Source organism: Lethenteron reissneri, chromosome 6 (genome assembly GCF_015708825.2).
Source record: "Lethenteron reissneri isolate LAM-NWPU_2019-01 chromosome 6, ASM1570882v1, whole genome shotgun sequence".
Lineage (NCBI taxonomy): Eukaryota > Metazoa > Chordata > Hyperoartia > Petromyzontiformes > Petromyzontidae > Lethenteron > Lethenteron reissneri.
In genome coordinates this window covers 529,199-543,501 of record NC_083784.1, presented here as the reverse complement: position 1 = coordinate 543,501, position 14,303 = coordinate 529,199, and the positions used below count along the sequence as shown (strand labels likewise).

Below are 14,303 nucleotides of genomic sequence, written 5' to 3'. Positions count from 1 at the left end.
GCCATCAACGTAATGAAAGCATCTTGACACAGCCGCAAACTCTACAACGACTCTCGCAGGCAGGACGCAGGGACAGCGTGGCTGGCGCTGGGGCACAAGCCAACCAAGAGCACGCACAGCGCCCTCGGCAGCACAATGAGCGCGGCATTAATAATAAATAGGAGTGCATCAAATATCACATCAAACCCTAATAACCACAAGCTAATTAACATAAACAGTCAATTACAGGAAGCTCTCTCATCTCTTATCGTCTGCATCTTTTTTCTCACAAAGGCTCTATTTTTGGTCCGTGTTTCTCTTATCGCACTCCATCTATCTTCCTTGTCCATATATGTTCTGTCATCTCACGAGGATTGAGAGCCCCGATGGAGGAGGACTGCCCTGCTTCGGGGCCCCATGGGCCACCACCAACGACAGCAACATGCTTCTCCTGCCCTGCCTCGCGGCGGCGGCGGCGGTGGGATGTTAACTACCTCGCCTGGTGTGCACGAGGACATGGCCTCGATCACGACCCTGACGCCTGTATATTTGGAGTTTGCGTGTTCTTCGTTTTTGTACCGCCACACTTATAAACATGCGTTGAGACTATTTGGCTGCTATCACTGAGCTATATCGCTCAGTGGGTCTAATTATCTAGTAAAATACATTTTGTCAAGTTCCTGGAGCCCCGCGGCTGAATGTCACGGTGGGCCCTCTCATTTGTGACCGACAAAGACGACAACACCGGCCACACATGGTGCGGGCCCGATCTTGTTCAGATTCCCTAGACAAGTGGCTCCCTCCCGTTGCGTGATCGGCCTCGATGCTGGCTAATGCAAACGCGCCCCCTTGTGGCGCAACAACGCGGCACGGGCGTCTCAAATAGAATTCCCGACAGTTTTCGCAATTCAAACTGAATAGGGCGCTTTGCTGAGTGTTTTTCATACTCAAGACGCAATTCCGGAACAGTGATACTTATCATTCTGGCTGAACAAATCCCACATCATAATCACGATGCATAGTACACTTTGGTTTTGTTGGGGGGCAGGGGTGGGAAAAGTGAATTTTAGAGCAGGTCGACCGTAACGGATCACTTGACTCGATTCGCGATTTTTTGTGTGTTAGGTGATAAATTTGAGGAACCAAAATAAATGTGTTCAACAAGAAGGGGGCACCCGGATTTGAACCGGGGACCTCTTGATCTGCAGTCAAATGCTCTACCCCTGAGCTATACCCCCACAGCATTAGACCCGCTTAGCAGCACTTAAACGCATAGCTTATACCACCTGTGACCACTCAGATGCCAACCATTGCCCAGGATTACTTATGAAATGTATAATCTGCACAGGACGTATGGTACCTGGGGGTATAGCTCAGGGGTAGAGCATTTGACTGCAGATCAAGAGGTCCCCGGTTCAAATCCGGGTGCCCCCTGCGTCGTTTTTTTAACGCCAAACTTTATTTTGTCAACTCAGACGACAGAATGGGCCAGCAACTCAACAAATGTCTGGATTCTGTTCGTGGCAGTGGCTTCAACAATAACGATGGAATTCAGTAACATTATTCAGCTACATTTTAAATGTCTTACAACGAAAAGGCGTCCCGTGCGCGTCAACGCTTATCTCACACGACGCGTGCGCAGTGTCTGTAATTGAGGGGTTTTGTCCTATTTCGCGTGCACATCAACACAATTGTTCATTATCTGTTAGCCGCACAGACGAGGGGGTGGTGTTCTGAGCACACTCTAAGCCAGTGGTCTTCACTCATCTTCAGAGGGGGGACACTTTCGCCGACAAGACATCATCAGTGTGAGGACCGCCACATTTCAAACGATTGCGGGTTTGACAGCACCACGGTGATGATAACGGGCGCTGCGTCCACTCGCCGTGTCCACTCGCTGCGTCTTGTCGGGGCCGCACGACAGAGGCCTCCAGGGGCCTCCAGGGGCCGCCAGTGGCCGCAGGGCCTTGCACTGAAGCAGAGCGCCGCCCACAGCCGTCTGCGCGATCTCCACGTCGACGTCTCTGGGTGGCGGCGCTGGGAGCGCGACACGGCGAGACCCGAGAAGCGGCTCACAGACTGCTCGGAGCGGCTCTCCTCTCCTCTCACTGTATGACTCATACCCAGCAGAAGCAGTCGTTTCACAGACACTGCGCACGCTTAGTGTGAGATAAGTGTTGACGCGCACGGGACGCCGTTCGTTGTAAGACATTTAAAATGTAGCTGAAAAATGTCACTGAATTCCATCGTTATCGTTGAAGCCACCGCCACGAACAGAATCCAAACATTTGTTGAGTTGCTGGCCCATTCTGTCGTCTGAGTTGACAAAATAAAGTTTGGCGTTAAAAAAACGACGCAGGGGGCACCCGGATTTGAACCGGGGACCTCTTGATCTGCAGTCAAATGCTCTACCCCTGAGCTATACCCCCAGGTACCATACGTCCTGTGCAGATTATACATTTTATAAGTAATCCTGGGCAATGGTTGGCATCTGAGTGGTCACAGGTGGTATAAGCTATGCGTTTAAGTGCTGCTAAGCGGGTCTAATGCTGTGGGGGTATAGCTCAGGGGTAGAGCATTTGACTGCAGATCAAGAGGTCCCCGGTTCAAATCCGGGTGCCCCCTGCGTCGTTTTTTTAACACCAAACTTTTTTTTGTCAACTCAGACGACAAAATGGGCCAGCAACTCAACAAATGTCTGGATTCTGTTCGTGGCGGTGGCTTCAACGATAACGACGGCAGCGTGGAGCAAAGCGTGCGACTGGCGGGGCGAGTCACCACCCACTCGTGATGGGGAGAGCCCCTGGGGGGCACCTGGGGGGGGGGGGGGCACGCCGCCCTCTCATCGCAGGGGCCACGATTTGAGACACAATAAATCGGCGAAGGGAAGGATATGATGAGAAAAAGGCGGGGAGGAGAGGACATGAAGGCGATGTCGCGGTTTGTCCGTTTTTCAATCTTCCAGTAGCAGCGACGGCTGCGTGAATGGTGCCGCAGTGCCGGGACCCCCCCCCCTACCCCCCCCCCTACCCCCCCACACTCGCACGGCGACTCGTGCCGGCTCACGGAGCGGCTCTTCTCCAACACGCGTCCGTGCCGTGCCGGGGTGAAATGAAGCATCGTCGTCGTCCTCGTCGTGTGCCACGTTGGGAAGTCGCTCGAACGAGGGTCGAGCGCTGCGCCAAAGATCGCCGCCGGTCACGGGCAGCACCGAGCCTGGCACGGGGTCGTGCCGGCTCGCCACCATTGCTGTTCCCCCACTCCCACCAAGCGCCTGGGGATCTTCATCATCATCATCACCACCATCACCACGATCTCTGGCGAGACCGCCCGGTAGGTGTCCACAGCTCCCTCTGTCTTGTGCCAGAGATCGGCACCCGCTCATCGGACAGCGATCTCGCTCCACCAATCGGAACCCGTTTCGATGTTTTCGTCACTCCGGCCGCATGCACGTTCCTCCAGGATGCCGTGTTGCCCGCTTATATTCTTTCAAATCTCTGACGCTTAATGTCGTCGGGTCTACGAAGCCTAACGAACTGAAATATTAGACACGGACTCGTCTCGTGTGACAATTCAAGATTACATTAAAAAATCATGAATACTCGTTCATTCTACGAAGAGTAATCAATGAAGCAGAGGTACCGCTGTTGCCGGTATTGTTTAGATGTTTCCACGATCTCTCTGATGGTTACGATCTGGTCTCTTGTTCATCTTTTCTTCCTAAAGTCGGCTTGAACATCTGGTAGTTCTCGCTCTACACAGCTCTCTATTTTATGTTGAATCATCTTCAAGAAAACGTCGCTGGTATGTGATGAGAGCTCTGGTACGGTCGTTGGAGCATTCTCTGGGGCCGCTTTCTTCTTCTTCTTCTTCTATGTAGGTAGGAGACGAAACGCTTCCAGTCTATGGGCCACTCGCCACGAGACCAAATCTGTTGATGCAAAACTGTGTCTCAATATCCTCATCTCCTGCTCCCTTGATGAGCTCAATGGTATATGACATCTCCTCCTGGGGCCTTGTTGTTTGTGAGCTCCTTCAGGGCTTTGCGCGCTTCACACTCAACCACAGTAGCTTCTTGTTCCTACTTTCCTGCAGCACATTATTTAACGCTTTCATCTAGCTCTGTATTCTCTCGATCGTCTATTTACTTCTTCCAAAGTACTCTTTGGTTCTTTCGGTAACGTCACGTAGGTGACGAGACTTTACCGAAAGAACCAAAGAGTATGGATTCCTGCAGTCACGAAAGCTTCAAATCAAGATTCTTCCAGAATATTATTTCCAATGGTGTCCTTAAGGCCACCCACTCACTTTGGGTAAATCTGCCTCACTTCTTGAAGAGATCTCTCGTCCTTCCTGCTCTAACTTTAATTTCTTTGCTGCACTTCAACATTGCATCATTAATGTCTTTATTAAGTTAACGACATTGGGACTACAACGTGTAAAAAAATGATAAAAAGTTTTTCAATTCACACACTTTTATTTGACGACGAAGAGATGACAGCGATGACAGCGACAGCCAGGACCCGAACCCCCACGACAGCCCCGAACCCTCATTTGCCTCTCTTATATTCACTCAGCGTGGCCAAGCCCCGCCCTTGGCCACGCCCCTCTTCTCGAACTCTCCCGCGGATTCCAGGAGCTTCCAATTCGATCCCCTCTGACTCTTGGCCCAGTTGTCGTCCTATGCTGCACCCACACCCGGAATTAACACCCATGGCCACTAGATGGCATACTGTCATTACAGATGTAACAGATGGATTTGATACACTCTTCAACCACACACACAGATTTATTTTCATGCAAACAAGTAAGTATCTTATAAATCAGACTGCCAGTCATAACATATGCAACTGACACTTGAACCAAAGAATGATTGCTACGGTGATACTAATAAAGTAAGCAATGGCTAAATTCGTGATTAATATTAATCAATATCATTAGAAGGCAAACAACTCAACAAAGACAATCAGCTTTCAGTTTGTAGCAGTAGTCAGTCTCACGCTCGCGTTGAGGCGACCGCAGGCATGTAGACCTATTCTGTGCTGTTGATTGTGAAGTCGTCACGTGAACAGGCAGCAGCTTGATGGGTGGCGACAGAGCAGCGTCAGCACGGTGGTTGATGCAAATGGTGACTAATGTATCCCACTGCTCTACTAATTGTATGAATGCGCCATTGTATGAGAATGGATGTGTTTCTTATTGGATATATGTTGTCTCTCTTGTGAGACAATGAAGACCTTACAATTTACCAGCTCACCGCACGTTTGGCCTCAAGTTGTGTCTGGTGCGGCCACAGCTTGTGAGTATAATGTCGTGCTCTGGAGTCGGGGAGTCTCTGGTGCACTGAGCCAACCTCCCAACCTTGTGACATAGCTTTCAAGTCAAGTTCGTCTCCTATCTGTGGTGCCACGTTTCCTTAACGAAATAACATTTGTATGCAAACAACCATTAACTAATCAATGAAAATTTTCCTCATCATTGATGAGTATTAAAATACATATGATTGAGACAATGTGTGTAATCCTTCTTAACACTAAATGTGTGTTTTTATAAGGGTATATCCACAACGCAGCCCAACTGTAAAAATACACAAGGTGGTTTATCAACAATGTTAGCGGAGCCTGCTGTGGGCGGTGAGTGCAGGGTGCGTCAAAAGACTTTATTATTATTATTTAAGTGGCCCCACATACAGCATTGTAATGACTCGCAGTTTAAAACTTAAAATTTCTTAAAACGTAAACGGGGAGCGCCCTTTTACTTGATCGGCCAACGCGTCACTTGCCAGCGCTCCTACGAGCCGAGCTCGTGCTCAGCTCACCTACATATTGGCTGGCTGCCGGGCGTGCGCGCATGATTGACAGAATGCCTGACCTTCGATTCTTGATTGGCCAGGGGATGTGAAGGGTAAATACCCATGTAGTTCAAACGGTAAATGGAGGCTGGTTAATGACCTGGGATGGGAAGTTAAAGGGTTCGTTGAAAAGAAAAGAGATCGACCCAGAGAGCCATAAAAAGGGCACGCGCCAGTTAATCGGGAATGCTTTTTACGAGAGAGTCCCATCCCTCTGTATCACGTCTTGCGTTGTTGTCGAAACCACTTAACCCTTAACAGACATACTCCTCTGGAAGTTCCCTTAACAAACGCGAGTGTATGCGTGCGTGAGCGTATGTGTGCGCGTGTGTGCGTGCGTGAGCGTACGGGTGCGTGCGGGCACGTGTGTATTTGCACGCACATGCGGACTGGATCAGGCCACTCCAAGCAGACTGCAGGTGGCTGCCTGCCAGTTGGGGCCCAGCTCGAGCCGCGTGCACGCGCACGGGCACGCGCTCTCCGTCGCGCGGATCCACGAGGCCGCTCGCGCAAACGCGTCGGCACTCCCCGGCACGAACATATCCAGCTGCACCAACCTAAAGTCCAGGCGACACGCGACACACGACACGTCAAATTGCTGCAAGTCTGTGAAAAAAGATCTTCAGAGCTCATTGGATTCCTCCAGTCTAAAAAGGTTGGCTACGTACGGTGCGAAAGAAGTTCAACACACAGTACATACATGAATGCGTGCGTACATTTGGAAAGACAAGAGCGGGTGGCGAGCCGAGCGCTTTGTAAAGTGACGGCAGCGTGGCACTCACGTGCTCGCGTCTCGCCGGAGCAGCTGCAGCACAAACTCATTCAGGCTCGAGGCCACACCCGCGCGCAGGCGCAGGATCTGCAGCACGAGCAGCGTCCACACCAGCCGGACGACGGCTTCTTCCATGCGTGGGCCTGGGATGTTTGCGTTCGGTGAAAGCAAACAGCGGGGGGGAAATCAGACTTGCGTAGGTGTTCACGGTTTTGCAGTGTGGATTATCCGAAATTGCACTGCGTGTTGTTCAGCATCACCCTGTAGAAGGTACCCTGCATGCGGAGCAGAACGTCGGTCACCAAGCCCAACAACACATCGGCGAGCTGCACAGCGTATGTGTGGACTACTTAATTTTTATCTTTCGATCGTTTGAAACAAATATATCCTGCGATGTTTAATTTTCAGAGTGTAATAAAAATGTTACTCATGGGAGAGCATTGGCTCATTATTTATAAGTATCATTTAGGGACTCATTCTTTCCAAGAATTACAGTAAACCTCAACAAAGTTGAGGGTTTTACTCAATTTAACCACAATATATATAGAGAAAATGCACCGGGATATTTCTGCAGTTCTGCTTAAGATTCGTGCTTTACAATAATGACATAAATGCCAGTAATTTATGCTAAATTCAAAGTGCTGCGATTAGTTACCATTAGTTCGTGTGCTCACAATACACAAATAGACTTTTACACTGAAGAATGCTCTGTTTAAGATCCTTGTGAATCATACGCACTTTTTTATTTTAGACTCATGCAGCTAACTGCACACACGTGACAAAATCCTTGAAAAAATACAAAACAATCAAAATTAACCCGTAAAAACAAAGTTTTTCACTATAAATCCTTTATATGCGTGGCATCGGTTTTATTTCAGCCCACATTGGTGTTTGAAACGGGCGGCTAGAGTCCTCTCGTCCTCTGGCTTGAGATGGCTGCCACCTATGGGTCAGATTATTGCCTGCCACCATTAAGCAATTGGTAATTAAATAGAAAAAAAAAATCCTAAAAAGTGTAAAATTTTGGAAAAAAAAAATTTCACGAACATTAATTGTCTCGCACAACGAGTCTGTGTGCAAAATGTCAGCTCGATTTGATCACGGGAAGTGGGTTAAAAAACGACCGAAATATGTGCACGGTCGTAAGCAAGCAAGCAAGCACGCAAGCACGCAAGCAAGCAAGCAAGTGAACTTAATATAAAGGATTAAAAAATGAGACTATAAATATGAATTGAATTGTAACTTTGACTTGTAAAATAATAATCAAATCACATCGGTGGTTGAAACTTTACATGGACACTCAGATTAGAAATAGTAGTGGGACCATCTTATAAATAAGGCACACATTTAAATCGACTGCTAGGAAGCAATTACTGTTAAGCATCGTATACACTGTCTTCCATTCGAACAAGTTAACGCCATTGCGCACCTAGGGACTGAATGCCCTGCTTCTTCAGAATGACGGTGATGTGATCTGGGCTCCAGCCGACGAGGGATGAGAGCTCCACGCCACCATCCCAGAATCCATCCTGATTGCAAAAAAAAACATTTACTCAAAGAAACATTGTGGAAATGTAACTATCGTTCTCAAATAGTCACCATTTGTCAAGGGGCTTCAAGGAATATTTCAACCGAAAATAAAACGCTCTTGCAGATGCAGAACTAGGACTTCCATCCTTTGTTTGAATCAGAATAAAAAAATTTGTACTGCAGGAGGCATCCGATGAGCTATAAAGATCTTTTTCACAGATGGTCAGAACGGTAGAACAATTAAAAAGCCGGATAGAAGTGTAAAGTACAGGAAAGGCTCGTGGTTCCAGCCTGGTCACCAAAGATTGCACAAAAAACATAATTAAATTTAGTTTGTGCACTGAATTTGGATAAATTCCACCTATTGAGATTTAAATTGATCAGGGTGACAGCCATTAGACAGTTTTATAGCAGTATGTGGAAAAACTGTGACCCCTACTGTGCAAGTTTCACGAAAGACAGTTGTATCTGAAAATAACATCAATTTATATTTGGATTGCATCTCCTTTGAGGCATTCCAGTACATTATAGAAATGTTTATTTTCCTTCTTAATTTCCATCTAACAACAATAGCACTCCATCCTTTTGTTGTTTGCCTCTTTATTCCATGTTTTGTTCCTGATCTGCCTTCAATAATTGCCCTAGTTATACATATTCTGTGTTTTTCAGTTCCATCTCACCAACTAGAGTTTTTCTTTTTTGTTTATGCAAACTTGTTGTGCTTGACTTTTATATCGCTCATATTGACCCAATGTGCATCAAGACCGTTTTCTAATCAATGCACATTACGACTCATGACATACGCATCCGAAACATGGCGAATGATAAAGGAGACGCAACAAAAGCTGAAAAGTGTGCAACGAAGAATGGAGAGATGACAGACAGAAATCGTGGGTGAGAGATCAAACATAAAGCGGAGACATCGATTCTTAAGGAAATTAAGTGGACTTGGGCAGGACACATCGTGGCAAGAATGGATGGCGACTGAAGAAAGAGTCTCGTGACCAAATGGGCGCCAAGAGGAGACGAGACGCCCGAGAGGACGGCCGTGCACCGGCGGGAGAGAGGGCAGCGCTCAGAGTGCAGAAGCGAGATTGACTGTGCTACCACAGCACCGTCAGTGATGGCGATGGTAACCTTCATCCAGCAGTGGATATACAATGGAAGATAACAAATCACACACATATACGTACATACTGGCTTAACAGTGTTCTATGCAATTCAACAAGATTTCACGATATAGCAAGTGGAAATTATCTTCTTGGTTCTTTCGGTAAAGTCACGTAGAAGGGAAGTAATAAAATAATAAAAATAAAACATAATAAAATAATATAATACTTCCCTTCTACGTGACTTTACCGAAAGAACCAAGAAGATGAATCGCTGCAGTCATGAAAGCTTTAAATCGAAAGTGGAAATTACTTTACAATACAAGTATTTACACTGTAGATGACAAAGGAATGTGATTAGCCAGTGCTAATACTGTATCGTCCATTTATAAACGGCATGCATGTAAATGACCATACTGTTAATATCACCTTGTTTTGAAGACACGTGATCTTGCTCAAGTCAGCGTGTTGCCAAGGGGTCATAACGGACAACTCGGATGGCCCACTGCCGCCCAACTGGGGAGCTCCACGTGATGTGTCGGCCATTAGAAAACATTCAAAACCAAAAGGCAGCAGACATTCTTCTTCGCTGCTGAAACTCTCCAATAAATTAGATGAGCCTTCGAATGGAGGCTCTTCACGAAGACGGCTGGATGCTTGACAAGATGAATACTGAAAGGCATAGTGCCTTGGTCGTTCAAAACGCGAGGCAAGCCGCGCTGGAGGTGGAGGCGGGGGGAGTGGAGGTTCTGGAATGTCAGTCGAGCGCTCTTCGGAAGAGAGTGGCGTGTGAATGGGAGCAAGAGAATGGGCTGAGCGTGGGGACGAGAGAATACTTCCAAAAGAGCTGGACATGGCGGGTGCGTAGTATTCTGGTGCTGAATCCCTGTTAGCTAGTTGCATTACGGACATGTCTCGTTTTGCAGGTTCAGGCGCTCTGCTCATTAAACCAGCTCCAAGCTCGTTGACGTCGGGCATTGGTGCCGCACCTGGTCGGCCACGGGCCCCAAAACAGAATATTGGAGATGGAGGTTTTCTAACGCGAGCCAAGCATTGTTGTTGTTGTTGTTGCAAGGAAGAGGCATGCATAGCGAAATGCTCCGATTGTAATCTTGCATGGCCCTGCTTAAAGGTGTATTGATATGGTGGAGTGAACGTGCTCGGCGTTTCCATCGCAATAACGTCCAGAGAAGCACCTGGAGGCTGCAGGTTATCTAAGATGTTTAATGGGGCAGATGCTTGAGCTCTGGCAAGAGACACTCGTTTTCCAGTGGAATTCAGTTTGCGAACGACAGATCGCGGTACGCAAGCTGAGCTGCCGAATACTTGTTGTAATTGCTGACATTCAGCTGCTTCTTTTAAGCTCACTTGTGTGGCTTGTTGTAAAAGCTGGTGTTCACCAAATCTCTTGCTGGCAGACATCATGGTTATGTGTGAAGCTGACACACCATCGTCCTTAACATCTCGTCTGAAGAGATTTGATGAACCTTTACTGGAACCCGTTACCGCTTCTACACTTGCATGAGCAAATTTTGTCTGGATTCCAGAAGTATATTGAGAGCCCTCGTCTGCTGCAGCCTCTATTTCAAACGGAGGCAATTCTACACATTCAGCTGCACCGCCGAATTCAATTTCGGGAGTTTGTTCAGTTTTTTTAGATAGCATATGGCTACGTGATGGACGTGCCTTCCTACATTTTATTTTCGAGGAGACCAAGCCTCCTTCTCCACCGACCGGTGCTTTTGTTTTTTCTGCCCCCAGGTGGAACTGCATTGAACCCTGCTTCTTCTCCTCCTCCACCCAGCCCACGTAGGGCAGGAAGTCCACAGACTCCTTGGAGAGCAGCTCGTCCAGTGCAGGGCCTGTCGCTTCATCGGCCAGTGTCTGTGGGTCACAGAGAGACCACAGCCTCACGCTCCGGTGGACCACTTGCACACACACACGCACATGCCCTCATAACATCAACATTATCAGCCAATCTATCCACTGCTGGGTGAAGGCCTTTCCAAGTCAACACCATCTATCGCAATGTAATGATTCACCTAGCATCTGCATACAAGCAGATTTCATTGCTCCACTGTCTCAACAGACATCATCTCAGGTGCATCCTGGGTGCATCATAATTACCGCAATGCACAACAATTTAATCCAGAGACCGCTGCTTTCATTCAATCTCTCGGTGCGGCCTTTGGAACAATGGGAAACTTTTTTTAAATCCCCCAGCCTCTGTCCACCCAGCAGCAGTGTAAATGGGTGCACCACAGTTAGTCGATGGGGAGTAGGCCAAAATAATATTTACCGGAGCTCTGTGGAGCTCCCTCTAGCCAAGGCCCTTCCACCAGCAGTGGCATGAGCAAAACGTTTCTGGGCTGTGCCTCTAACCTCGTGCAGCACAGACTGCCGTGTGTGAACTCTACAGTGTTGCCACAAGCATCCACATTCTCAGCCACCCCGTGTCTTAAAATAATCTCTGGGACGTCCAAAGGTGGCACAGCATGCCATCCAACCACCATGGTGAAACCTATGGCCAGTGCCACTAGACGCTCAAAAGCTGATAATTGAATTAACCTTTTTGTTCATTTGCGTTGCTTGTACGTATAAAGGGCTCCATCATGAAGTGTCAGTGGCATAACAACTTTGTACATTTGGTACTTGTGTCATTCTTTTAAGCACAAGGCCATCACAAAGGGACTGTTGCAGGGGGAAAGTCAATAGGGATACAAAAATGAAATGATACACATACGGTGCGATTCGACTAACACGCTGTTTTTCAGGAACACAAATCGCCTGCTGGGCGATGGACGCCTGTAAATGTACCTCCTTCAAACACAGCCACAAGCCCAAACCGTGCACTGTAGACTTACAGAGTCTCTTTCCTCCACCGCCACGAAGCTGGTGTACGGCGTTATAATCGAATACTCCTTGCTCAACTCGACGATTCGACTCTTCATTTCTGCTATCATGACCTGTGGAGAAGAAAAAATACATACATATCTTCGCGTCTGCGTATTGTTTGGCAGACTTTTCGCTACGCGCGCTCGGTAGCTTCTTCAGTCAGGCCTCATGGTGAATATTTGAAACCCTCCCAGCGAAATATCGCAATGGGCAGTGGCGTTACGATGTGGTCTATGATTTTGCCGACTGATATTTGGATAAGGACGCCGATTTATTGAGCCAGTGGACGAACTCACGAAGAGCGCTTATCCCATCAGTCTGCGGGAGGATAAAGAGAAAATAATCTGTCTTCGTAACACGACAACTAGCACCAACCTTCCCTACTACAGAGATAAATGTCCATTACATGAGAGTAAAACCGATATTTTTTTATTCTGAGAACTGGAATTTATCTACATTACAGGCCCAGGGATTCTGCCATGGTGTAATGGCTAACACACTGGATGTGCAATCCAGCATGGCAGGTGAAACGATGGTGCAGTTTTCATAAATCCCCCTGCCTCTGTCCACTCGGCACTACGACTGGGTGCACCGCAATTCGTTGACCGCCATGCTGTACCCTTTTCCTACGTGAAATTCAAATACATAGATTTTTGCTTCGAGCAAGTGAGGTGCAGCACCTGTCGTCGAACTCACCGAGCACCACCAATTCATGCAACTGCTCCTCGTGGCAAACACTAGGCTCAGAGCGTCCGACGCGGCGCCCCACGTCAACACCCGGTAACGACACCGCAGCTACTCCGCGAGCCAAGCGGCAACGCCGGTGGCAGGTTACCAGAGGTCGCAAACGGGTTTTGATTCCTTACCCGTACCCGGCCACACCAGGGTCGCAAACGGGTACCCGTATCGGGTAGGGTACGGGTATCGGGTACCCGATTGCGACTTCTGCAGCGTTACGCTTTTGGACACCGCTCATAGCCGAAGACGCAAGCCTCGGATAAAAATAAACCTCGTGCTGCGTCTCGTCCGGATGCAGGTTCCCGTCCTCGTAGTCTTGGATGATGGCGTGAGCCGTCAGCCTGTGCAGCATCTGTCACGAGATCGTTTGGCAAGTGTGAGCACAGGTACAACGCACTCCGTTGTATGGTGTGCACATCTGTGCGTGTGCTTACATGTGTCCTTGCAGTATAGCGCTACGAAACCGGTGACGCGAATTCGATTCTCACTCACGACTAACGCCAGTGACGTTTATCTCACCTGCTCCTGGGCCTCCCCTAAGTCGACTCATGCGAGAACCTGGTGCGATGTATAAATATCGCCACTGGGGAGACAAACGCGGTCGGGCGTGGTGCTGGCCACTCTCCACCTTGCATGCCGTGCCAGTCTTCACTGGTGTTTGCTAATAGCACTCACGGAGGATTTTTGTCTTGTCCTTGAAATACCAGGCTAATTAAAGGGTGGAATGGCCATATTCCTTGTATTCACAAATTCCTGTTATTTTCATCGAGACCAAATGTATCCCCAGTTACTTGTAATGTTATTTTTGAGTGCTTATCAATTTACATCACATCGCACATTTTTAATGGTCTTCCCCCAAAAGGCCGCATTACGTGCAGAACAGGGCACATCCATTCACTCACTCACTCGATTTCAAGGACACCTTAACCCAAGTACCTCACAATAAGCAACACGCATCGTAGAAGTGTGCGTGCATGTATGCGAGTGTGGGCACCACGACAGAACATGCCTTTCCACGCGTGATCTGCAAATTGCTGGTCGACACCATCGTAGAGAATTCTTGGTTGTTGATAATGGCATGGAGCGTTGCCTGCAAAACGACACCAACCTCTGTGTGAACATTATAATTTACAAAAAAAATCAGTTTACAGAACTTTGTCAATGCACTGGTAGATTAAGGCCCTCCACAATGACTGGACAAGGCTTCACCACGTTGCACCATGCGCGTCAGGGCGAAGGGGATTCCAGGATCGGTTCGGACTTCACTCATCACCCATGTCAGCCCTTAACCAGGCAAACTCACCCAGACTAACTCATCTCAACATGAACCACCAACCCCTTGCCACAGTGCGCTGGGCCGCAGGCGTGCATCGTCAACGTAGATGAGCAAGGACCCATGTTCGTCGCCAACAGGTGGCTAGGCTTTTGG

General features: G+C 48.1%; 1 protein-coding gene and 4 non-coding genes across 6 annotated transcripts in view; 2 read left to right on the top strand and 3 right to left on the bottom strand.

Annotated features, from left to right (window-relative positions):
* Positions 1 to 1,145: 1,145 nt before the first annotated feature.
* On the bottom strand, positions 1,146 to 1,217 carry TRNAC-GCA (transfer RNA cysteine (anticodon GCA)). Its single transcript has one exon. It is a non-coding gene; the product is annotated as a tRNA-Cys (tRNA).
* Positions 1,218 to 1,341: 124 nt separating this feature from the next.
* Positions 1,342 to 1,413, top strand: TRNAC-GCA (transfer RNA cysteine (anticodon GCA)). Its single transcript has one exon. It is a non-coding gene; the product is annotated as a tRNA-Cys (tRNA).
* Positions 1,414 to 2,336: 923 nt separating this feature from the next.
* Positions 2,337 to 2,408, bottom strand: TRNAC-GCA (transfer RNA cysteine (anticodon GCA)). Its single transcript has one exon. It is a non-coding gene; the product is annotated as a tRNA-Cys (tRNA).
* Positions 2,409 to 2,532: 124 nt separating this feature from the next.
* TRNAC-GCA (transfer RNA cysteine (anticodon GCA)) lies at positions 2,533 to 2,604 on the top strand. The gene has a single exon. It is a non-coding gene; the product is annotated as a tRNA-Cys (tRNA).
* Positions 2,605 to 4,749: 2,145 nt separating this feature from the next.
* Positions 4,750 to 14,303, bottom strand: part of PARP4 (poly(ADP-ribose) polymerase family member 4) — a 36,835-nt gene continuing 27,281 nt past the window's right edge. The window contains exons 28-34 of one of the 2 annotated variants that reach the window (XM_061569400.1): positions 13,884 to 13,964; positions 13,146 to 13,226; positions 12,106 to 12,207; positions 9,671 to 11,125; positions 8,032 to 8,131; positions 6,613 to 6,745; positions 4,750 to 6,387 (exon numbers count right to left, since the gene is read on the bottom strand). In XM_061569400.1, the coding sequence (XP_061425384.1) occupies positions 6,225 to 6,387; positions 6,613 to 6,745; positions 8,032 to 8,131; positions 9,671 to 11,125; positions 12,106 to 12,207; positions 13,146 to 13,226; positions 13,884 to 13,964 (2,115 nt within the window). In that variant the 3' untranslated portion in view covers positions 4,750 to 6,224. Of the gene's footprint in view, positions 6,388 to 6,546; positions 6,746 to 8,031; positions 8,132 to 9,670; positions 11,126 to 12,105; positions 12,208 to 13,145; positions 13,227 to 13,883; positions 13,965 to 14,303 lie in introns of both variants that reach the window. The other variant, XR_009756355.1, reaches the window with a different exon arrangement.